Source organism: Apodemus sylvaticus, chromosome 15 (genome assembly GCF_947179515.1).
Source record: "Apodemus sylvaticus chromosome 15, mApoSyl1.1, whole genome shotgun sequence".
Taxonomy (NCBI): domain Eukaryota; kingdom Metazoa; phylum Chordata; class Mammalia; order Rodentia; family Muridae; genus Apodemus; species Apodemus sylvaticus.
Window position 1 is genome coordinate 39755790 of NC_067486.1, and position 25856 is coordinate 39781645.

The 25856-nt window shown below is 42.6% G+C and overlaps 2 protein-coding genes across 6 annotated transcripts in view; one reads left to right on the top strand and one right to left on the bottom strand.

The window, feature by feature from the left end:
* Crybg3 (crystallin beta-gamma domain containing 3) overlaps window positions 1–2015 on the top strand; it is a 102219-nt gene extending 100204 nt beyond the window's left edge. The window contains exon 22 of the mRNA XM_052159171.1: window positions 476–2015. Within this exon, the coding sequence (XP_052015131.1) occupies window positions 476–564 (89 nt within the window). The 3' untranslated portion in view covers window positions 565–2015. The remainder of the gene's footprint in view (window positions 1–475) is intronic.
* On the bottom strand, window positions 1831–25094 carry Riox2 (ribosomal oxygenase 2). 5 transcript variants are annotated; one of them, XM_052159172.1, is made up of 10 exons: window positions 25023–25094; window positions 15815–16273; window positions 13731–13850; window positions 12621–12749; window positions 10282–10385; window positions 7117–7219; window positions 6140–6311; window positions 4319–4407; window positions 2749–2838; window positions 1831–2341 (listed from the first exon to the last, which is right to left on the bottom strand). In XM_052159172.1, exons 2-10 carry the CDS (start codon window positions 16244–16246, stop codon window positions 2183–2185), a joined length of 1398 nt encoding a protein of 465 aa, XP_052015132.1. In that variant the 5' UTR covers window positions 16247–16273; window positions 25023–25094; the 3' UTR covers window positions 1831–2182. The 5 variants fall into 5 exon arrangements, with proteins under 5 accessions (XP_052015132.1, XP_052015133.1, XP_052015135.1 ...); XM_052159173.1 differs by lacking the exon at window positions 25023–25094 and adding an exon at window positions 24674–24739; XM_052159175.1 differs by lacking the exons at window positions 13731–13850; window positions 25023–25094 and adding an exon at window positions 23288–23307.
* Between the last annotated feature and the right edge of the window lie 762 nt (window positions 25095–25856).

Below are 25856 nucleotides of genomic sequence, written 5' to 3' on the forward strand. Positions count from 1 at the left end.
TCATTAGAATAGTAAAACCTTCACTTGCAACCTTAATTTTCAAAATCTACAAAATAAAGATGTCATCTGTTTCTTTTCCAAAAACATCTCTTATACTAAATTGCTGTGGTCCTTAATCCTTAAAAAGCCCTCAGTTATAATTTACAGCAGGAGCAGTTAACCTTGTCCTTTAATTTTACAAGGTCAGAGCCAGTATTATTTGCTATGGCTGTTGCTTTAGAAACAAAAACAGTACCTGGCACACCTTGAGTTTACTTGGGAGACTATTTTTGTATGGCATGTACTTTTTTAGTTTTTCAAATTGACAAGAGGGTCCAATTTGAGGTGAATACTGGCTTCGTGGTTCAAACCCATTTCCAACTGCTTTCAAATAATATATTAATCTACTTAATGTGTTGAACAAAAAGGTTGTGAAATTGTGCAACTGCTAACAACCCATGTGAATAAATCATTTCTCCTGAAATTTCTATTTTAGGAGGAAACTATTATGACAAGACTCATGTCATTGTAAATCAGCCCCTGGAGGGAGAAGAAACACAGAAATGGGACATTGAAATCTTGTGAGGGAGTCACAGAAGCACCTCTACCCACTCAGGCCCTGTGTGCAAGGGAAGGAAGCTGCTGTGTTCACACCACTGCACTGCACACAGAAAGAACTTCCTCCCAAGTGGTGAAACTGCTGCTCCATGGAAAAGCTAAAATATCCTCCCCGGTTATGGAGTGTCCTTGTGAAGAAAACGTAATTATTTCTTTTCCTGATGGATCCGGTTATAGTGACCACTCTCTTGAAACCTCTTTTCTCTCCTAAGCACTAACCAGGCATTCTGTTCTCGATGGCGCTAAATTCTCTGGACAGTGCTGTTGTACGCATTAGTTAGTAGGCTGTTGTCCTGTTCCTGAGGAAGATGAGTCATTTTTAGCACCACCTGAAGACTTATTTTTAAAAAGCTTTCATATTAAGCTGCTGCTGTATTAAAACCTTAGTTTCTATATAGAAACTTTGTAACTAAAACACCCATAAGTATTTATATTCTTTAATTACCTGACCCGGAGGAGGGACCTTGGCTTCTTGAGGCAAAAGGCACTAACTAGTACTTTTTGTGGTGTGACCAATCTTTACTGTTTTTCTAACTACAAATGTATGAACATCTTTGGAGTGAGTGCCCAGCTGGCAGCCCAGTGTTCACTAACATACCCTGGGGTGACAAGACTGAGTCCCTCAGTCTAACAGCTGAACATCTCCCTGGAGTGAAGCACTACACACGAGTTCAGACAAAGCAAACAGGGCTTCTCCTTTGTCTGCCACCTGAACTTTGTCTATTTGGTGACAGACAACGAAGTTTTACTCCAATTTTAAACAATTGCAGCTAAGCAAACGCAGGTATAGAGGCACTACCATCACCTGCAGTTATAGGCCAGCAGCCTTCTCCCTCCTGAGATGGACTTAATTCAGACAGCCACTGCTTTCAGTCCCAATTTTGGCCAGAAAGAAAAAAAATACTTATTTTTACAGAAATTCTCCAGCAATATTTTTAAAACTACCAACTTGTATGCACTTTAGAATGTAAAATAACAGTGGATACTTAAGACTCAAAGAGCCGCCACCTACTTTGATTATTTTTTATACACTTGGTTTTTCCATGTATATATACTGGCCTTTTTTTTTTTAAATCTCTGGCTCTTCTGTCATCTTCCAAGAAGCATCCGAGAGCCCTGCACAGCCACAGATGCCAGGTCCTGCTTATGGGCGTGGCAGTATTACATGAAACATGTTTATTTTAATGGAGAAGGGGTCATGTATGCTCAAAGATATGTATATTTTCATTGTAAAAAAAAAACAACTTTATTCATGTTTTAATTGTTAAAAAATATTTTGGAGCCAAGGATGCTCTTTAAAGGCGTTATTTCTTCCAAAGAACCAAGACAAGCCAGGTTAATGACATAATTCTATATGACATATGTACTGGAGTTGTGCCTTTTCTACAACACTGGATTAAATAAACTTGTCCAAAGTATCGTTGGATCACGGTTTGGGATGCCTAATAATTTCCTGTTTTCCCACGAGGATATGACCCTGTTCTTAAGTAACTACATTTCCACCCAGAGTACTAATCGGAATACCAAGTGCCCGCTTCATTGAAAGTATATGTAGAGAAAATAAACAATTCTCTGCATAAAGGCACTAGAGTACTTGGATTAAAGACTCCGTCCAGAGAGAGAGTGCCAGGTTCTGCTTTTCTTCATCTGTGTTAAGTTTCAGGTCCTTAACTCGAATCGGTGACCCGCACCAGATTTGCTTCAGAGCATCCACATGTGATAGAGGAAAGCGAAGGCCGTAAATCTGAGGAAGGGATGCATTGTTTAGTACAAAAGGTCACTTCGTGGATTTTGCATAAGCTTACACAATTCTCAATGTATGTATTTTTAATATCCTTCAAAAGTAGGAAACTTGTTTCAGAAAAAACGACTTCACCTGTAATTAGATAATTCACAAAGGTCATCGATTCCCACCTGGAAGCTGAGACTCCAGCAACTACTTTGAGTAGTTAAGTTGTTGCAGAATGTTTGGCATTTATCACATTTTTCTATAAGGTCACAGGTATTGTGTTTTAAAGCTATCAATACATCCTTCACAATATTGACATATCAAGTAAAATGGCAAGTCCACAATGCTTGTATAAAGACATATAACCCTTCCAGCTGCAACCCAAACCACAGGAAAGACATTTGTTTTCTGTTGGAACACACCTCTGCTCCTGCCTCTTGTCCCATCATGTGAGTCTGTCTCACATTCTTTAGAGAATGATAGATGTAAACCATCTTTTGTTGAGCTTCATCCTTTAAAGAAAATAAAATATTGAGGGCTTCAGTACTAGGAGGGTTAAAAAATATAACACAAAAGAAAATCTTGTGGGGGAGTGTGGGGAAGATAGCAGGCTCACTTGAGAGCTCTGGTTGGCTTGGAACTGGCTGTGTAGAGCAGGCTGGCCTTGGATTCAGACACCTGCCTGGGATGAAGGCATACAGCAACATACTCGGCACCAAGGAACTCTTTAAAGCCTTGTTCCTCAAATGAAATGTATTCAATTCTGTACAAAATACCCTGGGCACAAAGTTACAAAACAACTGTTGATACTTGAAGTCACTGTTGTAACAGACAAGCTAGCATGTTCAAGATCCTGATTTATATGTCAGCTTATCGGTAACAGTTTCTTGAATCATCAGCACTTTGTTCTATCAAAGTTTGACTAGATAGAACAAAATGAAAAGTTATAAAGTGAAACTGTTGAGAAATACAAGCTGTGTTATTTCCTAAAATTTCCATTTAAATTTCAGTAGTGGATCACAAATCATCTCCACTCCCTTTGGTCGTCCACAACATTTTATTATTCCTTGTCACTGACTAGCTAAATGCCTGAGCCAACATAGAATGTCTCAGACTTAGTTATCAGAATCATACAGTGTGTACTTTACTGGCTGTATTCCCATCATCCTTCTCTAAGCTCAGCCCTGACAGCTACACCCTGGCCTTCTGCAACCCCCTCAATGATTAGGAGTTACAAGGTACAGTCATAAGGCAGGGAATAGTTCTCATAGACTGTGTTTAGGGCTTTTAAAAAAAATGGAGAGGATCCATTTCAGGTACAACTCAGAATTTTATTTTCACTTAAAAACAACAAACCAAAAAACAAACAACAAAAAAACCCAAAACCTTTTTTAGATGTATATGGGTGTTTTTGCCTGAATACATGTCTGCATATCATGTATTTCCTACCTATCTGGAACCCAATGGACAGAAGAGGACATCAAATGCCCTGGAACTGGAGTTAAAGACAGTTGTAAGCTGCCACGTGAGTGCTGAGAATTGAACCTGGGTCCTCTGGAGAGGAGCAAGTGCTCTTAACTAGTGATCCATCTCTAGTTACAGCAATTTACCATTTTACAAAGCTTTCCTATCACCGAGTTTGGAAAATAAATGCATAAAAAGGCCAAATTACAGGTCATAGATACTGCTTTCTATGATGTCTACTATATAGAGTGAAAGCTAGATCTTTGCAGTATAGACAATGACAGGGACTGGGACAGGGAAACTCAAAACAGGATCTTCAGTTGTTCATGAAGAGCAGTGAAGTGTAGCCTGCAGTAGATTAGGAAGCAAAGATTAGACACATACACAAGATGAATTCTGAGGATAAAGGTAGGCCCTTAAATCCCCAAGAGGCATTGCAACAGGAACTGTGAGGCAGGCATGACCTCACTGGAGTAACCTGAGGCTCATATGCATAGAGGAACTCTCTTCCCCCCCCTGGATACTCACAGATTGATTCTGATCTGGCCCTACTGTGAGGACAATGTGATCTTTGAACTGCAATCTTATCATGTTGTCCAACATTGGCAACTTTTCACCTAGAACAGAAAGCCAGCTATCAAAAAAGAAGCCAACATGTTCAAACTTGCTTGTGACCCATCTTTTAGCTCATGCTCTCCCACATCTATCATGATAATTAAAAGTGCAGTTTGCACCTCCAGGGACCTCATTCTTATAGTGACACAGGCATATCATTAGGTAAATAGTAATGCAAGTTAATAGTATCTTAGAGGCTGGGTGTGGGGCTCACTGGAGAGCTTACTCAAAAGGCTTGTACTCGAATCCCAACACCACACACAAAGAACATATTAAACAGGTATAAATAATCCCATCTATGGATGGAAAGAACTGTATCCTTCTGCTTGAAAGCAGAGCCTCTACTACACCGGGGCTCTGGAAGGAATGAGCTGTGTGACAACGGCACATAATTTAGTCCCTGTAAGTGAAACACTGTCTTTTAAGACCCACCACAGAACAAAACAGTCTAAGGTGGACTTAGGAAAAGAACTACCATGAGAAACAAGCTGGCCTTACGAGGCCATCTGGGTGGGAACGTACTAAGGAATCATAACCTTATTGACTATAGTAGCTAAACTAGGGAAACCATTAGATAAATATCCTGGAACTAAGCAGGGATTTTTTCTTTTTAAAGCAAATTCTGTTCTCGTAATGATTATATATGTTACTCGTAAAATACGGTATTCTGAACAGATGTAATCAAAATTAAATTCTAAATGTCCTTCAAAGACTTTATATAATAAAATGGAGTTACCATAGGAACTTTATATATTTTAGTGGTTGTCACCTGGTGGTAGGTGAGACTCATAGGGAAAAGATTCTTGGTGACTCAGACAAAGGGCCAGCCCCGTCAGCATTAGGTTCTCAGCATTCTTTTGAACACCGCGTAACAGAATTTTACTGTCAGTCAAGATAACCGTGTGGTTGGTCAAAATGTAAAAGTACCACCAAACAGACTTGGGGTCTGAACTACTCAGACAAAAATAGTGTTCACCTTCTCAGTGGCCCAACACTCCTCTCCCCTGGCTCTTGAGTGAAGGTGCTATTCATCTGAGGTAACTTCAGCCTCAAACATTCTTCCTACTCACTGTGTAATATCTAGAAGAAACCCACCTACTTCCAGACAGCACCAATCCACACCAAAGCTTTGCTTCCATGAGCCCTCTGGAAACAGAATTGTTTAGCTAAAGCCCACACCCTGTAAATTCTAATGCCCTTTATGGAGACACTTTACAGTGTCCAGCTTTCCCACTGCAACAAGTCAAAACAGACAACTCTGAGTGAGTGTGCCCTTGGTGGCCTGTGCCAGACACGGACAGTACCTATTCGTGAATCCCAGCATTGAAGACGGCCTGTCACTCACTCGTTCCTCACGACAACTTGGGAGACTCGTGCTATCTTGAATCACTTTTCTTTTCCCCATTGGTAACACACGTTACCATGCTTGCCTTAACTCTAACAGGACTGTGTCAGAGTCAAGTCTTCAGCATTTCTGGACATGATGAATATGACTACTCATAGATTCGTTCTTCAGCTAAAACAAGTTCTTCCTGTCAGCTGCGAGGCAAGTTCTCACAAATGACTTGGGAGGTTACTGAGGACAGCACGTCTGAGAAACAGCATACACTAAGGAGAGAGACACTGTCCACCTGAAACAATGTTTCACGTGCTCCGCTGGCTCCAGGTGGAGACCAGTCTAAGGCATCAAGTGTCCCCCATTTCCCCAGGCCCCCGAGTAAGAACACGGCCCACCTGGGTCCATCGTGTCTGTGCCATTTCCCACATAGAAAGGAGGGAGTCTGTGCATGATGAAGTCCTTCTTCATATCTGATGACAGCAGTTCTTTTCTGCCCTCGAGCTGGTCTGCAAGAGTCCTCAGAAAGCCACTTAACTTCCTTGTTACATCATCTGGGGTTTCCACATTCTGGAAGCAAAGAAGCGACCCTTGACCAGATTCTGTTAGAGGTAGCTATGCAGGGCACAGTTTTCACTGTAGTATCCTGAGCTTCAATCCCAATACTGACACCCACTGACATAAACCATGCCATTCCATGGTGGGGAGGGACAGCCTGGACCTTAAGAGAAGGAAGCCTATTACATCCTTATAGGCAACACTTATCTTATATTAGCCATCATTTGCAAAAATATAAATAACAACAGCTACACAACTTTCAGAATTTTGCCTGGAAAAGTGGATCCTTGGAATTATAGTACTATCTAGGCTCTGTCTTTGGAAAATAAGTCATTTTCTAAGGTGACCAACGGCCTTACATGATAAAAGCAATATCTGTTCTACTCAGCCCAGTCAACTTACTGTCTGGAAACTAGCCAAAGAGTACTTCTTGTCAAAATGCAGAAAACATGATGAAATCCAAGGTGCACACCAAGCCCCAGGTACCTATTCTTCAACTAGATGTCTGATGTGTGCTATTCAATATAGACTTGTGGCCATGTTTATCTGTCCAACTATCTATGTAGCCAATATCCCCAGTCTGTGTGAAAATACACAAAACACTTTTGAACAGCAGTCAAAGATGGCCCCAGATAAATAGCCCTACATGAAGTCACCCTCCATTTGCTGTGTAAATCCTTCTGCTCAGCAGGCCAGCACAGCAGGCTAGCTTGCTTCATTTGGGAAGAAGGTCCTGGGTCCTCCTATGAGGCAGATTTGCCTGCCTCCCTCCCCGGTGCATGGCTTGTCACCCGCTTCTAACTGCTGCTGTTCTCACCATGAGCATCCGCCGGGGCATCCCAGTCCTGAATGCCACATCTTCCTTTGCAATGTCAAATACAAGCCCCGAAATGGAATCCAAAAGGCAATCTCCCCATGAACTACAACATGAAATAAAATGAAAATAAACAAAGTTGTTAATGACTAAACAATATATGTAAATACCAATTACTACCTAAAATTGCAAACTGGGTTCCCATTTGCCCATTTCTAAGCAATTCAGAAAATTAAACAGATTCTACCACAAAGAATGAATCTGGAAGATCAAACTAAACACAAGTGTCTATGGAACAGCTTTATAGGACATTTCAACACTCAGTAAAAATCCTATAAAAAAATCTTACAGGCATTAAGTCAGACAGAAATGCGTTTAGGGTAACAGGCAGATCCCTGTACTATAACATTACCTGAATATGACCCATTTACTCAGGGAAAAGCTGACCCTCAATAAAATATTCACCAGCATCTACGGCTTAAAACAAAACTGGTTTGTAATAATGGTTCTACTGGGTTAGAGAGCAAGCCAGGGGCCAAAAATAGTATCTAGAGGAAAGTACTGGTGCTCAGTCAGCGTCTCCTCTTCTGAGGTAGACTGCCTCAGTCGGTGCTCAGTCAGCGTCTCCTCTTCTGAGGTAGACTGCCTCAGTCCCTCCGCGGTGGCAGTTAGAGGCGGCTCTTTCCCAGCCATGTCCCAGTTTAAGTAAGAAAAATAAAAACACCCATGGGGTTGCTTTCTTTAAACACTTCTTAACGTGTTTAAATTTCCCCCATGTCCCCAGCAGATTCCAACTGAGAGCTACATGCACAAAGGAAATCTCAGTACGGCTCCTGCTTCTCAGGCAGGAGAACTGACGCTCTCCTGCTTCCCATCCTAGAAGGGTGGAGGAGGGCGCAGGAGCCTCTAAGACACTTTCCCCAATGTATCCACTAAGTGGATGTCATACTGATGTGTGACATAAAGCCACAGCTTCACTCTTGCTGATCATGGAGGATAGAAGCAGATGTCTGAACAGGGGAAATAGATGGTCTTTTGCAGGGTTTTAGGTGGAACTCAAATGGCAACAGATCATAGAGGAATTTGATGGCAGATAAACAGTGTTCTTCCAAGGGTAAGAATATTAATTTTGAGAGCAGAGATTTGCTCTGGCTCTCAGACTACATCCTTCCATTCTATCTCCTGCATATCCTATCCAAATCAGAGGCCAGACTACACACAGGAGCCACAATACCCACCCACAGCCCAGGCCAGCAACCCAGAAACTGGAAAACTCTTCCCTAGTCCCAGCTAGGAGAAGAAAGACTGAATGAGAACGAGGTCTACCAGATCTTCATTTTAGGGTGGGAGACAGACCAAGGCAGGCACTTAGCAGCAGAGACAAAAGCAAACAGGGGATAAGGTAAGGGGACATGGGTAGAATTGCTGACAGCCTGACACCTACAAGGTGTAGAGGAAAAAGAGGAAGTGGAAATAACCAGGGTTGGCAAGAAGGATCACTGAGTAATGGCAATTGTCAGGAATGCCTGATTATGACCCATGGACCATACAGTGGAAAGAGAGAGAACACACACACACACATACACACACACACACACATGAACGAGTTTGGAGTGGTGAAAAGAACTTCTTGCAGGTCCTAGTTCTGGTTGTCAGTACAACCACATGGTAGTTCACAATTATCAGTACAACCACATGGTAGTTCACAACTATCTGTAACTAATTCCAAGGAATCCTCTTGTAGCCTCTGAGGGCACAGGCATATAGGCAATGCATACATACAGCCAAACAACAATCCACAGAAAATAAAATAAGGAAAAAAAGAAAAAGCAAGATGGCAACAGACATAGAATTTAAAGAAAAGCAGGATTAAGGCAAAAATTCTACCATGGAAACACCAATGTAACCACCAAGCAGAATTAACTTTTGACACGTTGGGCACCCGAAGATACAGACATTAATAGGGCCAGCCGACGTGGTTATTAAGATTCAGATACTTTGGCCTAGAACTTTCACAGTTCCTCTGACTCACTCCTACAATTGTCCCTACTTTTTTCTGCATGTGCGTGAAAAAAAGTGTGTGTGTGTGTATTCACTGATGATGATGTGCACATGACTGTGTGCATGTTATGCTGAGACCAGACATTTGATGTCTGTCCTCTATCTCCCTCTGCTGTACTGCTCTGAGACAGGGTCCCTTAACAGAGACTAAAGCCCTGATAGTAGCCAAGTCCCAGTGACCCTCTTATCCCTGCTGTCCAACAGCACTGGAGCAGCACAGCTGATATCCCAACTCACATCCTCACATTTGCATCAGTGGGCCACCTTTCTATGGGCCCCTGCTCATCATGACTGGCCTCAGACTTTCTGTTCTTTACCTCATCAGAGTGACAAAGTACTTTCGAAACCTTCCAACTATGTACAAATGGCACTAACCCAGGCAGGATATAGCTATAACCCCCAGTAAATCTCAACATGGGTGAGTTTCACAGAGCAGTCACGAGGAAGAAAAGATACACTTCCTAACTCATTTTACAATTTCCTGCTTCTTAGCAGGAGGGACTTGATGTCCGCTGGTACTGGATGGACTGCCTTCTCCTACCCACCATGACCTTCTGATTTACCCCTACTTAATCATCCATTAAGACGCAAGTTTTCTCTGATCCCGATACCCAAGCTGAGCATATTGCTCCAAGCTCCAAGGGTCACTGAAAACTTACTGTGATATAGCTATAGCTACAGGTTTTCTCTTCGCTTTTTCCTTGCCTCTCTAAGGGACCCTCTATCTTCTGTTTATATACTGTGAAGCATGTGTGTATGTGTGTGTGTGTGTGTGTGTGTGTGTGTGTGTGTGTGTGAGAGAGAGAGAGAGAGAGAGAGAGAGAGAGAGAGAGAGAGAGAGAAGGGGGGAGGGAGGGAGGGAGGGAAGGAGGGAGGGAGGGAGGGAGGGAGGGAGGGAGGGAGAGGTGGGAAGGGGGAGATATCTACAATGTTCACAGAATATCCAGACAGGCCAATAACACATGGGGACACATCAAAGAAATATGGAGGGAGTCAGCACAGAATAAGGGTAGTAGACAACTTCCTCGGGTCTATCCTGAATATGGCTGCTTTGGGCCATATCTCAGAGCTGTCCTAAAACACTAGGTTAGGAAGCAAAGGCCTTACTTGTTCTGGTAGGTGCTAATGGTCAGGTGAATAGAGTGGGCCAGGCCTGAAGGAGTGTCTGCCTGATGAATGGTCCCTCTGGGGAAGTACAACAAATCACCAGGCTAAAGGAAGAACAGAAGAGTTAAGTACACAGCACAGTCTCTTGTCTTTAAGATAAACATGCTTTGAGTTTAAGTTCTCCATTCTAGAAATCACTACACATCTCAGGGATAGTCTATGTGCTGGGCTCAGGTAGTATCTTTATTTTCAGGGTGACACCAGATATACCCGAAACTACCCTCACAGCACTGAGATCCAAAGAGTAACACCCTGTTTCTGGGGTGACTATTCCCTCCCTCGGGTTAACTTAGGGCTTTCAGTCACAGGACCAGTGCAACTTGCTTAGCTGCCTTAGCCTTAGACTATCGTCACTAAAATGGGACAAGAGCCCCAAAGCCTCCAGCATTAGTCAGAGGATTAAGGAAATGCTGTTTCCAAGGGTTGGGGCAGCATGGGGTATGGTTTTATTAGGACAGTCACTGCCAGGCCTCACATCTCGAGAATTTTCTTTAGATCTCCCCAAGAGCATTATATCATTATGTTGTTCCTAACCCATCCTCCTCAGAGCCTTTCCAAGCAAGGCATGCAGTGTAGAACACAGATCTCTGTGTGTGTACATGTGAGTGCGCACTCGCATGCGTGTGTGTGTGTGTGTGTGTGTGTGTGTGTGTGTGTGTGTTCCACAGGAATCTGGATAATCGCCCCGAGTCCTGTGGGGGAGACAAGGAGGCAAATTCTCCCCTGAAGAAATGAAGCTCTCCCAACAGTGAGGCCGACTTGAGATTTCCGACTCCTGGGACTATGAAATTAAGTCTGTGTTATCCAACAATTACTGTGCTAACACACTGACATCTCACCCAAAGAATCTGATTGTGAAGGAATCACTAACATGGTATATTTCAATCTCCAGACTGCAAAGTGAGGATTATGACCCCCTGATTTAGATAAAGAAGTTTTTGCTCAAGGGCCCTGCAGTTAAGTGACTTCAGCTTAATTGAACTCTAAATCTGTCACACCCCCATGAAAAGCAAAAGGGCTTCTCTTCTGCACCCTGAAACCCACACTAGACCCACTACATAGGCTAGCACTAGAATAGGGGAAGGTTGATAAGGGCTTTGGAATTCTCATTGGAGCCCCCTATTCCTGCCTCAAGGTGTGGGACTTTAGGCTCCTATGTCTGAATACTGGCCTCCAGCTGGTGGCGGTGCTGGAAGGAGTAAAAGGTGCAGTCAGTCCTGTTGGAAGTATGTTGGAGAGGCAGGCCTCGTTTTGAAGGCCTGCTGCCAGCCCCAGCACACTCTGTCTGTCTGCAGGGTGAATGTGAACTCTGAGCTATTCACCACCATGCCTTTACTCCACCATCACAGACTCTAATTCTCTGAAAGCTCAAGCCCAATTAAGTGCTTTCTTTTATAAACTACCTTGATTATGGTAGTTTACCCCAAGTCCATTTGAAGGGCCTACTGAGTAATCTCTGGTTTATAGGCCCCACAACAGACAGAATGTGAGCAGTACATTAGAATGGGTACAGCTGTGGTACAATAAACTATTTAGCAAACCAGAATGCTGAGCAATGAGCTGTAAAGCAAACATACAACCATCATTATTCAGTCAGGCTTCCTATAATATAGGCATCCATCCAAAAACAGGAAGTTGTTTCCTCCTGGCTATTGACAGGCAAATCTTAAAAATCAATAAAGAGATACAGGCAGAGATATGAATTAGGCTTGGTATACCCTCAAGATGCAAGAAATATGAGATGATAGCTACACACAATAGTTGCAATAAGACTCTTTGACATATAGATTTGGTCATTTATATGCCACTGAAGAAATGGATGTTTTCTAAGCAAGGGCAGGAAGCTCCTTTATGAAGCTACCCCTGTCTCTCCACATCCTTTCTCAAGATCATCTCCTGCCTGACTCTGCTTTGTTCCCATCCAAACTAACGGGATCAAGATGCTAAGGAAACAATGTATGGCTAAGCTCCTTGGCTCCCTTGAGGAGGAACCCATGAGCACTTTGCTAGCTCCTACTCCCCTAATAACCCCATGTTGTGGAGGGTAGGAGCCACACTATCAGGAAGAAAACAGGTGGTACTGAAATTTCTACCAAGAAAAGGCAGGCATCATTGTGCTCTGCTTAAATGCCGATGACTGACTTAAATGTGGGCAAATAGGCCAAGGCCAAACCATCCATCCATAATTATTCTAGAGAAGTTGGTGATTCACTGAATTAAATTTATTTAATCATAGATGGAGACATGATTTTTAGAAAATGAATAAAGACTACCCATACCTTCAGCAGGAAGTCATGTGTTGGTGTGCCAATCCGCTCCTCAGGCTCCACACTGTACTCCTGTGCCAAGGGCACAGTTGGGGAGTAGAGGCGCCAGTGCTTCTTTCCCTCTAGCTGTAGGATAAAAACCTATAGGAAGCCACAGACCAGAGAGCGTCAGAAAGCTTTCTAACAACCAGGGAGCCTCCAGAACATATACCAGAGATGCATGTTCTTTACACAGAGATAAGCTGCCACTCCTGGTAATTTTTAAGCAGGTAATCAGGAGTCCTGGGGTTGGACATTCATTTTTGTCACTTGTTCAGACATGGTTGGGCTCTTTATATATTCCACTAGCCTTTACATCTTCTATGAGCTAGGCATCTGAAAGCCATAACCTCTGATAGAAGAATCTGATACAAGTAAATGCTCCAAAGTTTAAATATTAGAATAAACACTACAGCTTTTTTTTTTTTTTTAAAGTTTTCATTTGGCTAAAACTACCTTAATATCCTATTAAGAATATTTAAGAAACACTTGTGGACAATGTATGTATCTCAAACAGTTCTCAGAGGAATGATATGGGACTTCTGTTATATCTGTGTTCACACCTTGTATGAGTATAAAAAATAAAAATATCCAAGCCAATGAGTTAACTTTTTGGAAGCTACGTAAGAATGACATCAACCCTTGTAAAGGGGCCAGGGATTGAGTGGAAGCAGGACCTTCATTCAACCTGCACTTTCACAAGTGGGAAGAGTACACATATTGTTGGCAGCCACTGAAAATGAACGCAGTGAATGAAATGTAAGAATTATTTTTGATCTCACCTCACTTTACTTTGTAATTTTTTTAAAAAGTTGATTATTCTTTTAGAAGTTACAAAAAACAAAAAAGAAAGAAAATCCTATTTCTAAAGACTGTGAGTCTTTCATCAGCAACGCTCCTGCTGAGGTGCAGGAAGCCAGTGTGCAGGCATCCCGACACGGAGACGAGGTCGCCATCTTCAGGAAGGACCCGGAAGAACAGCCAGGGCCTGGTCTCAGTGATGAAGACAACCCTGACACATACGCAAGTCTGGCTCTCAGCAGTCTGTTCTTTCCAGCCTGGACAATGAATTTCCTCTCATACCTCAACATCGTCGTAATGTGGAGGGAGGCCCTGAGATCCTGCAGGAGTCATGTATACATTAGAGCCTACTAAGGAGCCAAAGTAGCATTCCAGCCTCTCCTGGATCCTCCAGAGCTCATCCTTTGACAAAGAAAAATGAAAAACGATGTGACTAGAAAATAAGAAAGCAAATTCAATTAGGATGTCTCTGCTGTACAATTATTATGGGCAGGTAATTAAACAGTAAATGTCTCCTCAGGAATCTCCGCACTGTGCACACTCCAGGTAATCTAACAGGTGTGAGCAGGTAAATGAGAAACTGGAAGAAGAAACAAGTCAATTTATACCTTCAAAGTTGACATTCACTTTGGGGTATAGAATGGACTGCAGAAATTCAAGAGACTAATTTGGAAGCTATGATTAAGTAGCACAAGCAAGGAATGGGCAAGAGTGGCAGGGACAGAAGAAAGGTGGAGACACACTGTGGAACTGGAGCGGGCTCTCCAACAGAGAAGAGAAGCAAGCTGTGTCTTGACCCATGATCTGCTACTTCCATTTACTAAGCTGGGAAAAAGTTATTGAAAAAGACGTTTCAGGGGCTGGCAAGTGCTCATCCACCAAAGTCCCTGCCACACAGATACAATGAGCTGAGTATGACTTCTCAGCACCCACTCTGGCTGTCTTTAACTCCAGCTCTAGGCAGTGACAGTCTAGCCTACGTGCGGAGATCCAGGTTCAGTGATAGGTCTTGCCATTAAAAAAGAGAGATGGTGCCGTGTGGTGGGGGCGCACGCCTTTAATCCCAGCACTTGGGAGGCAGAGGCAGGTGGATTTCTGAGTTCAAGGCCTTGTCTACAGAGTGGGTTCCAGGACAGCCAGGGCTACAAAGAGAAACCCTGTCTCGAAAAACAAAACAAAACAAACAACAAAATAAAAAAGAGAGAGATGGAGAAAAATATAATCTCTGGCCTTTACATGTATACACACACACACACACCTGCATGCACCTACATGTGCTACCTGTATCTGCAGTCCACCTCCTGACAAATAATTATTTAAAGCAAGAGGTGTCAACCTGAGAAGGGTACAAAGGACTGAGAAGGAGCTGAGTAAGACTCCCTTGAGTGACTGATTAACAAAAGATATTTAGTCAAACCATGTTGGTAGACGTTGCAGTTACAAGCTCAGTGACTAGGCTTTCTTTACTTATAAGTTATGATGGCCACCCAGGAGCTATTCCAGGACTCAACCCCTCAATGTCACAAGTTCTGTTATTAATACATTAACATGTCTTTTTTGCATATCTGATAAATCATCTGGTCACAGCCCTGAAGCCATCAATCACTGGAAGAGATTTAGGCAGGAAAGGAAGATAACCTCAAGTATCACCTCAGTGCTACCGTGTACCTTAAAGTATAGCAACAGGACAGCTAACTCAGAGATACTTACCATACACAAAAATAAATCAACCAACTAAACACACCCCAAAGGTGCAATGTTATTTTGGTAAGGTTAGAAACTTGAGTCTGGTTTTTATAGCTCTGATACTTAAAAATCCACCTATCATTACTACAGATTCAAAACATCTAAACAGGTACTGGGGAGATGGCCTAGTGGCTAAGAACACCACCTAGTGGACAAGCAGAAGGACCTGAGGTTATGTCCTTATTAGTACCCACATAAAAGCTGATGTGGCAAAATATGTCAGTAATGTTAGTACTGAGAGATAGGGAAGTGGAACGGCTGGATCCCTGGAGCTCATTGACTATCTAAACAAATGGTTAGCTCCAGGTTCACTGAAAGACCCTAATTACAAAATACAAGATTGAAAGTAACATAGGCAGATACCCAACATCGTTTTCTGTCCTTCACACATACCTGCATGTGTGAGCACATCACTCACACTCACACACACACACTCACACACACACACACACATTTATCTGTAAAATAACAGATTCTCCCAAGTTCAAATGTATTTAAAGACCAAATGAACAATACGTGTTCTCACAATGATCTCCAACCAGACATTCAATCTTAAATTGATGTGTGCCCAAACACTGCTTTCATATGTCTGAGAATTCTGCTAGGGGGAGATCCATTACCTTAAATCTCTGTGGTTGGTGAAACTGAATTGTTGCCCTCTTCTGATCAAAATCTTTTCTCAGCTGTAAATACTGTGCTCTGCCATCCTTATTTAGAACCTTCTTCTTCCCACTGATGCACCGGCAAACATTCACATCTCTTCCATAGTATAGGCCTTGGCTGCAGAGTTTCTTCAGATCTGAGAGGCTGAACAGAGACCGGTAACATGCAGCCAGTGAAGGGTCATCCCTCTGAATGAGAAGGGGCTTTTGTTCCCAGAATTCCTTGAAAAAAGTCTCTACTTTGATGGGTGAGATTAAACTTTCAAAGAAAGTACTAGGGCTGTCAAAGTTTAATACAGAAAAGATATCAGGCAGATCCTCCTTCATCTGCTTGCAAGGAACAGACTCTTCTTCCTTCTCATCCCCTGTGGGCCTCACTTTCTTTGGCATTGTTCACACCAGGGAGGAAATGCAAGCCTACCAAAGGAATAAGACACTGTCAGGTTGGCAGGAACGCACATGCACCATGCATGACTGTGGCCATTTTGCCTCTTTGAAAACTCTACAATAATCAGGACTGCATCCTCCAGGATGAGACAGCCTTAAGCCAGTGTCATTTATTCCAAGATGATTTAACCTTAAACACCACTCATTTTGTACATTCATCTAAAGGAGACCACAATTGTCTCATGTATACAAGTACTCAGTCCTTCCTGGAAATCAGTATTAATTAGGAGACTTGATTATCCCAATTAAACCTTTCAACTCTCTCAGCAGTTCTTATTCAAAGGTTAAGCCTATGGCCATTGAAATGTCAAAGCCAAAAATCTCGAATTTGGCTGCAATCAGCACCAGGTCTTGAATCTAATTAGATGTACTCTCTGTGGTGCAAGCATTTGATAGAGAATCAGAAAAGCTGTCTGCTGCCAGGTGCTGCTCAACACAGTACAGAAACACTTCCAGGCAGCCAATGACAGGCCAGTGGCGTCACCTGGTGGCTGGAATGAGATGACATCCACTGATGTCATCTGTCACCCTTCTGCCCATATAAAAAGGTAATTAAGCCAGGTGGTAGTGGCACAAGCCTGTAATTCCAGCACTCTGGGAGGCAGAGGCAGGTGGATTTCTGAGTTCGAGGCCAGCCAGAGCTATACAGAGAAATCCTGTCGGGAGGGGGGGAGGGGGGAGAGGGCAGTAATTAAAGGCTTTGAAAAGAAAGGTTAAAATCGGGTATATGGCAGAATGGCAGATCTTCAAAAAGATCTAACTTTTTAACTGGAACAAGACATCAATCACCTACATTATTAGCCTCTAACACAGCGCTTCTCCAATTTAACATGCATAAGACACAGTGGACCAGATACACACAGTACCAACACTGCTGGTCTGTGGCACACATCTGGGTAGCAAGAGGACCAACATTCCCAAACACCCACAAATCATAAATCCTGACACTTATATAAGTTTCCCTCATTTAGGTTCAAGAACTGTAATTCAAAACATACAAATAGCCTTGAGGTTTCAGTCTGTGCCCAGAGCTGATCCTGTGCCACAGCACTCCATATGCAAATACCACCAGAAGGAAGAGAGCTGGTCTCCCAGGAGTGCCTACACACCTGTGAGCACAGGTTCAGTCCACAACCTCTACTCAAATTCCTGGCCCAAAAGGGACTCCCCCCAGAGCCATCAGGACACAGGAACCAAAGAACAGCTGGGGACGGGATCCTTCCTGTTTCTGTCTGTACCCCAGAGCAGACCCTGTGCCACAGCTCTCCTCCAATTTAGCATACCTAAATTCCTGGAGGGACAACCCACAGAGACAGCAAGACTAGCTAACACCAAAGATAACCAGATGGCAAGATGCAAGGGCAAGAACATAAGCAACAGATACCAAGGCTACTACTACTTGACATCATCAGAACCCAGTTCTTCCACCACAGCGAGCCCTGGATACTCCAACACACCAGAAAAGCAAGACTCTGATTTAAAATCACATCTCACATGATGATGATAGAGGACTTTAAGGACATAAGTAACTCCCTGAAAGAAATAAAGGAGACACGGGTAAACAGGTAGAAGTCTTTAAAGAGGAAACACAAAAATCCGTTAAAAAATTACAGTAAAACACAACCAAACAGGTGAAGGAATTGAACAAAACCATCCAGGATCTAAAAATGGAAACAGAAACAACAAAGAAATTACAAAGGGAGCCAACCCTGGAGATAGAAAACCTAGGAAAGAAATCAGGAGTCATAGGTGCAAGCATCACCAACAGAATACAAGAGATAGAAGAGAGAATCACAGGTGCAGAGGATACCATAGAAAACAGACACAACAGTCAAAGAAACTGCAAAATGCAAAAACCTCCTAACCCAAAACATCCAGGAAATCCAGGACACAATGAGAAGACCAAACCTAAGGATAATAGGTATAGAACAGGGCGAAGATTCCTGATTTAAAGGGTCAGTAAATATCTTCAACAAAATTTTAGAAGAAAACTTCCCTAGCTTAAAGAAAGAGATGCACATAAACATACATGATGCCTACAGAACTCCAAATATATTGAACCAGAAAAGATATTCCTCCTATCACACAATAATCAAAACACCAAATGCACAAAACAAAGAAAGAATATTAAAAGCAATAAGGAAAAAAAGGTCAAGTAACATATAAAGGCAGACCTATCAGATTTACACCAGAGTTCTTACCAGAGACTATGAAAGCTAGAAGATCCCGGGGAGATGGCACACAGACCCTAACAGAACACAAATGCTAACCCAGGTTACTATACCCAGCAAAACTCTCAATTACCATAGATGGAGAAACCAAGATATTCCATGACAGAAACAATTTACACAATATCTTCCCACAAATGCATCCCTACAAAGGTCAACAGACAGAAAACTCCAACACAAGGAGGGAAACTACACCCTAGAAAAAGAAAAAAAAAAGTAATCTTTATTCAACCAACCCAAAAGAAGATAGCCACACAGACATAAAAATAACAGGAAACAACGGTCACTTTTCCTTAATATCTCTGAATGTCAATGAACTCATTTCTCCAATAAAAAGACACAGACTAACAGACTGGACACATAAACAGGACCCAGTATTTTGCTGCACACAGGAAACTCACCTCAGTGTCAAAGACAGACACTACCTCAGAGTAAAAGGCTGGAACACAATTTTCCAAGTAAATTGTCCTAAGAAACAAGCTATTCTAATATTGAATAAAACTGATTTTCAACCAACGGTTATCAAAAAAGATAAGGAAGGATACTTCATGCTCATCAAAGGAAAAATCTACCAAGAAGAATCCTCAATTCTGAACATCTATGCTTCAAATGCAAGTGCACTCACATTCATAAATGAAACTCTACTAAAGCTCAAAAGCACATATTGCACCTCACACAATAATAGTGGGAGACTTCAACACCCCACTCTCAACAATGGATAGATCATGGAAATACAAACTAAACAGAGACACAGTGAAACTAACAGGAGTTCTGGACCAAATGGATTCAACAGATATCTATTGAACATTTCATCCTAAAATATACCTTTCTCAGCACCTCATGGTACGTTCTACAAAACTGACCATATAACTGGTCACAAAACAGACCTCAACAGATTTAAGAAGACTGAAATAATCCCATGCATCCTATTAGATCACTATGGAGTAAGGCTGGTCTTCAACAGCAACAAAAACAACAGAAAGCCCACATACACATGGAAGCTGAACAATGCTCTACTCAATGATATCTTGGTCAAGGAAGAAATAAGGAAAGAAATCAAAACCTTTTTAGAATTTAATGAAAATGAACGCACAACATACCCAAATTTATGGGACATAATAAAAGCAGTGCTAAGAGGAAAATTCATAGCTCTGAGAGTCTCCAAAATGAAACTGGAGAGCGCATACACTAGCAGCTTGACAGCACACATGAAGGCTCTAGAACAGAAAGAAGCAAATAAACCCAAGAGGAGTAGAGGGCAGGAAATAATCAAACTCAGTGCTGAAATCAACCAAACAGAAACAAAAAGAACTATACAAAGAACAAAACCAGGAGCTAGTTATTTGAGAAAAGCAACAAGATAGATAAACCCTTAGTTAAACTAACCAGAGGGCACAGAGACAGTATCCAAATCAGCAAAATCAGAAATGAAAAGGGAGACATAACAACAGAAAATGAGGAAAGTAAAAACAAAACAAAATATCAAATCCTACTACAAAGGCCTATATTCAAGACAACTGGAAAATCTGGATGAAACGCACAATTTTCTAGATAGATACTGAATACAAAGTGCAGCATCAGTTATAATGAAACAATAAATTTAGGTTTTTAGATTTAAAAATTCCAATAAAAAAGGTAATAACAAAAAACAACAAAAAAAGAGTGGAGAGCAAATACAAAGGGATGGGGATTGGGTATATGATCTGAAATTTACAAAGAATCAGTAAAAAAATTAAATAAAATAAAAGCAAATATGGCTAAACAAAACAACAACAGCAACAACAACAACAACAAAAAAACCAACCAACCAACTAAACAAACAAAAAACTCAAAACATACAAATATTCATAATACAAAATGTAGCAAAGTATTTGGAAACAGACATGCAATGCCTGTACATGTAAGAGATATCACATAGTGTAAACCTGAAACTGTGTACTTGAGATAACCAAGTAAAGCAGGAGGATTTGGTTCGGTTTCAGGGTCTTTAGTTCACTGGATGGTTCTGTTGTCTTGTGGAAGTCTCAAAGTCACCAGCAAGAGTATATGACAGCAGTTACCTCATGGTCCCAGAGAGGCAAAAAGAGAGGAGACCAGGGTACCAACATTCCCTTCAAGGGCACCATTCCATGCCCTAACTTTCTTCCATCAGGCCCCAAAGAGCCCCACCCCCACCCCCAGTGCCAATGGCTATCAACCAATACATGTAGTGCAAAGACTTGAGATTTGGGGCGAGTGGGTAGGGGGTAAATGTATTAAAATCAAAACCAAGACAAAGTTCATAATTCATTTACATTTCATACATACTTGACAGACATAGCCTGGGGTAATTTTATGCCTGCTTTTCTTGGGTCTCCAATTTGAGGTTTGGAATTTTTTTTAATTTATAGCATACTGGTGCTCAGAAGTCAGATTTTATACATTTGAATTAGGGATGTTCAAACTGTGTAACTTCTCTTTTTTCTTTCTGATTTTTTTTTGGGGGGGGGGGTTCAAGACAGGGTTTCTCTGTGTAGCACTGGCTGTCCTGGAACTCAGAAATCCGCCTGCCTCTGCCTCCCGAGAGATGGGATTAAAGGTGTGTGCCACCACTGCCTGGCTCTTTTTCCTTTTTGATTCTGAGAAGAGGTTCTGATCTTGATTCCTAACAAACGCCCTGTTGCCAAAGAAGGTTGAAAATCACAGTGCTTATAAAATATCACATTTTTCTCAAGGTCAGTAATTTAAAATGACTTCCTACTAGGTTGAGTTACCAGGATTGCAAGAAAGCTGTCTTTCCTTCTCATCAAATGTGGAGTAGCACTTTGGCAGAACTGTAGACTGAACAAAAGGAATTCTGCTCTGGGAAGTCCTAGAATGATCTGCAACAACTAATTTTTAAAACAGCAACCCAGATGCAAGCTCAACAAATTAGCAAGTGAGAACTGAACAAATACAAAATCTGAACAAATATAAAACATAAAGGTCTCATTTTAGTATCTAAATTAGTAACACGAAGGAGCTTTTCTTTCAAAATGCAGAGAACCACGTCAGCAAACAATGACAACTGACCTAACAATGCAGAGTAAAAGCTAAAGATAACCTGAAAAAAAGATAAAACTGGTGTTACCATATGTGCTTGGGATGGTCTGTGGTTCAGGAAGTGGAGCTATTAGAAGGTGTGGCCTTATTGCAGTAGGTGTGTCCCTGTGGGCCTGGGCTTTAAGACCCTTGTCCTAGCTGCCTGGAAGCCAGTCTCCTCTTAGCAGCCTTCAGATGAAGATGTAGAATTACAAACTGCTTCTACACCATGTCTGCCTGGACATGGCCATGTTCCTGCCATGATGATAATGGAATGAACCCTGAACCTGTAAAACAGCCCCAATTAAATGTTTTCCTTGTACGAGTTGCCTTGGTCATGGCGTCTGCTCACAGCAGAAAAACCCTAAGACAGTGCTCCATGAGACAAACTTTCTGAAATTATTTTGTATGTATCCCTTTTGATTCAAACAGAACATCTTGAATTGTTAACCCAAACAATCACAGTGCTGGTGAGATGAACTGCCATAGCTGGAATTCTGAAGAAACATGGAAATACAAATTATGAAGACGGACTCAGTAAAGAATTCATGTATAGACAGTCAAGGAAGGAGGCTATAACTCCTGTTCTTTAAAACAATCAGCTTGTGGCTCATATTGGCAACTGAGATTTCTGTTAAAAACAGCAGCCTAAGCATGGAGCCAGCACAGCTGACACTGTAAGCTGGCACAGGTACTCTTCTGAGGGTATATGCCAAGCAGAGGATACCTAGACCAGTTCTCACTGTCCTAAAACCCTTGTCGTTTAGTCTCTAATAGCCTTGCTGGTGGGCAACAGAGTCTGCCTGCTGATATAACCAGGTGAAGAACAGAGTATGACTCCATGTAAAGATAGCTGGAACCTTGCACAGGCCACCCCATGAATTCATTGTATGGACCTTTTTCCTGTGCTAATTTGGTTAGCATTTCACCTAGCAATTTGTTGAACCTCTCACATTTAATATAAAACCTTTCGACCACTGTGATACACTTATATCACGAAAGGCACTTAATGCACAAGTTAGGGTTTCTATTGCTGTGATGCAACACCATGACCAAAGCAAGTTTGGGAGGAAAGGATTTAATTTGGCTTATACTTCCACATCACTGTTCATCCCTGAAGGAATTCAGGACAGGGACTCAAGAAGGGATGGAATCTGATGAAAGGATGCCACTTCCTGGCTTGCTCAGCCTTTCTTATAAAATCCAGGACCACCAGCCCAGAAGTGGTCCCAGACATCAAACACAAAGAAAATGTCTTATAGTAATTAGACCTTATGTCGGCATTTTTTCAAATGAGCCTCCTGGCTCTCAGGTAACTCCAGTTTGTGTCAAGTTGACACAACACTAGCCAGCACAGGTACCTCCCAAAGGCACACATCTCTCACCCTCTTATATTTAAGGCGCACCCCATACCCTCACAATTGCTCAGTTTGATGAGAGGAAAACACAAGTGAAAGGTTTGTTTCCTTAAGAATAACCTGAAAATGAAATCTCACACTCACCAGAAGGTGTGGCTAAAGTGCCCCAAATACTTAAGCAAGAATAATAAAACCACTTAAGGATTTTCCCACTTACAATCATCAACAAATGAACCCCAAGACTACAGAACGTACCCAGCCTACTATTACACCACCTACTCTCCCCCTGTGTTAACATAGAATTTATCTGAGCCTCAGATACATTATATTTTACTTACATCACTCATTTTCTTTATAGCCTCTGGAGGATGGAGCAGAGCAGACATACAACTACCAAACTAGGCTGACCTCAAAATACCCCAAATTGCACCACCATTTCCCAGGCAGTAAGAAAGCATAGACGCACAAGACATGTCTTGTATTCCAAGAAATACAGGAAACTAAACCAGAGAGCGCCTTATCTATAATGGCGCAGCAGCTGCCCCTAAGCACCATGAATCTTCCAGATAGAAATAAGAATATTTCTTTCCATAGACCCAGGGTTGGGGAAGCTATGAAAAGCAATTGCTTTTTAGTAAATTGATTTAAAAGCACTTGAAGAATTCCAAAAGTGTCAGTTTATAAACTGGTAACTTATGTATCACTGATAAGTTCAACATGAAAATAAATGTTGGCACTCTTTCTAGAGTTGGCAGACTTAAGAATCTACATTTTAGGGCGCCCTGATTTTCCCATGGTAAAATTTAATGACAAGAAGTCACAAGAGCTTCTTAAGGGATAGCTACTTCTACCTTGCCAAAACCTAGCCAAGTACGGCACAAAACAGTCAAGTCAAAGCTGGGCGGTGGTGGCTGGAGGCACACGCCTTTAATCCCAGCACTTGGGATGAAGAGGCAGGCGAATTTCTGAGTTCGGGGCCAGCCTGGTCTAGAGTGAGTTCCAGGACAGCCAGGAGTAACCATAGATGTCAATACTCACTAGCAGCCTTGGAAGTCTCTCTCCATTTTAGCAGTATTTTACCAGCAAAGCTTTTAGCATGCAAATTTCTAGATGCACATCAAGCCTACTGGATTATCACTTCTAATGCTGGCGGCAAAAATCTACATTCACAGAAGTCCTGAATTAACGAATTTTAGGCCTACTAACCTAGAGATCACTAGACTGAACTTGGCTCAATTAATCACAGCTGACAATACATACCGAGGGTCTGAGAGACGGCTCAGTCGGTAAAGACACCTGTAGACCAACCCTGACTACCTAGTTTAATCTGAGACCCACAGAGTGGAAGGAAAGGATTCCCTCAAAGTGTCCACCAACTTCACCACTGTGCATCCACACATAAAATAAAGTGGTGAAATATCTTTTAATTGCATATTGCTTGTAACAAGACCACCAGGCTAACCTGAAAGCAATTGTCTTCAGCACACAGAAAAGTTTTCATTAGTTCAGAGATGTCTCACTGAATGGCAGTTATGTTTTGGAGCTTTATACACACAGAATACGAATTGAGTGTATTTGGAGGGCCACGAAATCACAAAAGATGCAGCCCCAAAGTTCTATAGAGGCATCGAGGTATTAAAAAGGAGCTGGTGAAAGCCGGCTCCCGGCGCCGGAAGTTCAGATAAGGAATGCTGGTGGACTTCCCGGAACCTGTTCTAAGTCACCTGTTGGACAACCTGGAGTCAGGCAGGCAGTCTTCTTCGCGTGGTGGTAACCAGGCAACCTACGCTCCAAGTCGGGAGCTGGGCGACAGCCCCCCCCCCCCCCGCGCCCCGCCTCATCCCGCCGCACGTGGTCCCCGCCCTCCCCGTCTGCGCGCGCAGCCCAGCTCTAGCAAGCAGGCAGAACTCGCGTGTGCCGCCCGCCACCAGGCCCGCGGTGCACGTGGCCAGGTCCCCAGCCCTTGGCCACCCGGTTCACCAATTAGGCTCGGGCCCTCCGGAACTGCACTTCTCTGCTCGACCCGAGGCCACGCGCTGCACAGCACGGTACAGCCAGGACTGCCACACTCACCAGGCACGGCCTGTTGCGTGCCTTCCGCAAGTTGACTCTGCTAGCGTGGAGGGGCGGGGCGGCGCGGGCACGTCCAGGGCGTGCTCTCGAAACGCGGACCCGCCCCCAAGACGTAGCCCCGCCCCAAGGCTCGGCTCCGCCCTGATACGTGGCCCCGCCCCTGAGTTGCGGGGCCCCATCCCCGGATGCATCCAGGCTCCTGCCTACAGCTACAGGCCTTCCCTTGCTAAAATGACAGAATGAGAATGTGCTTTTTATGGTTGATACCTCCACACACATCCGAAGTTAGACGACAGTTCTCTTTATTAACACACACACAAGAACATGCTTCTTGAGAGAGTGCTTGTGCTCCATTGGTCCACAAAAGGTCAAAATTGTCATTGCCTACGGCTATCATATTTATGATTGTTACTGGTTTCATAATTTTAGTACCAGCCATTTTATTTAGACTTCATATATTTTCATTCCAATCCTTTTAAATTTTTCTTTAATGTCTTTTTCATACAATATATTTTGTAGATACAGTATTCTTTCCCTAATTCCTTTCCAGGTTCTCCCCACCTCTGTACCCAATTTCATGTTCTTTCTCTTTCTAATTAAATAAAAAAAATGAAGCCAAAATTTCAAAAATACCAAAATAAAACAAAAAAAGCACACATGAGGGCGGCGGCGGCGGCAGCAGCGGCAGCAGCAGCAGCAGTGGCTGCTCCAGCTGAAGGGCCATCAGCAGTGAAACCAAGGCGTCACAGGGACCAGTTAGGCCCTGCGCCCACGACCACTGACCTTCGCTGACCAGCCGGACAGCAAGCAGCTGCAGTTGTGCGGCGCCTTTCC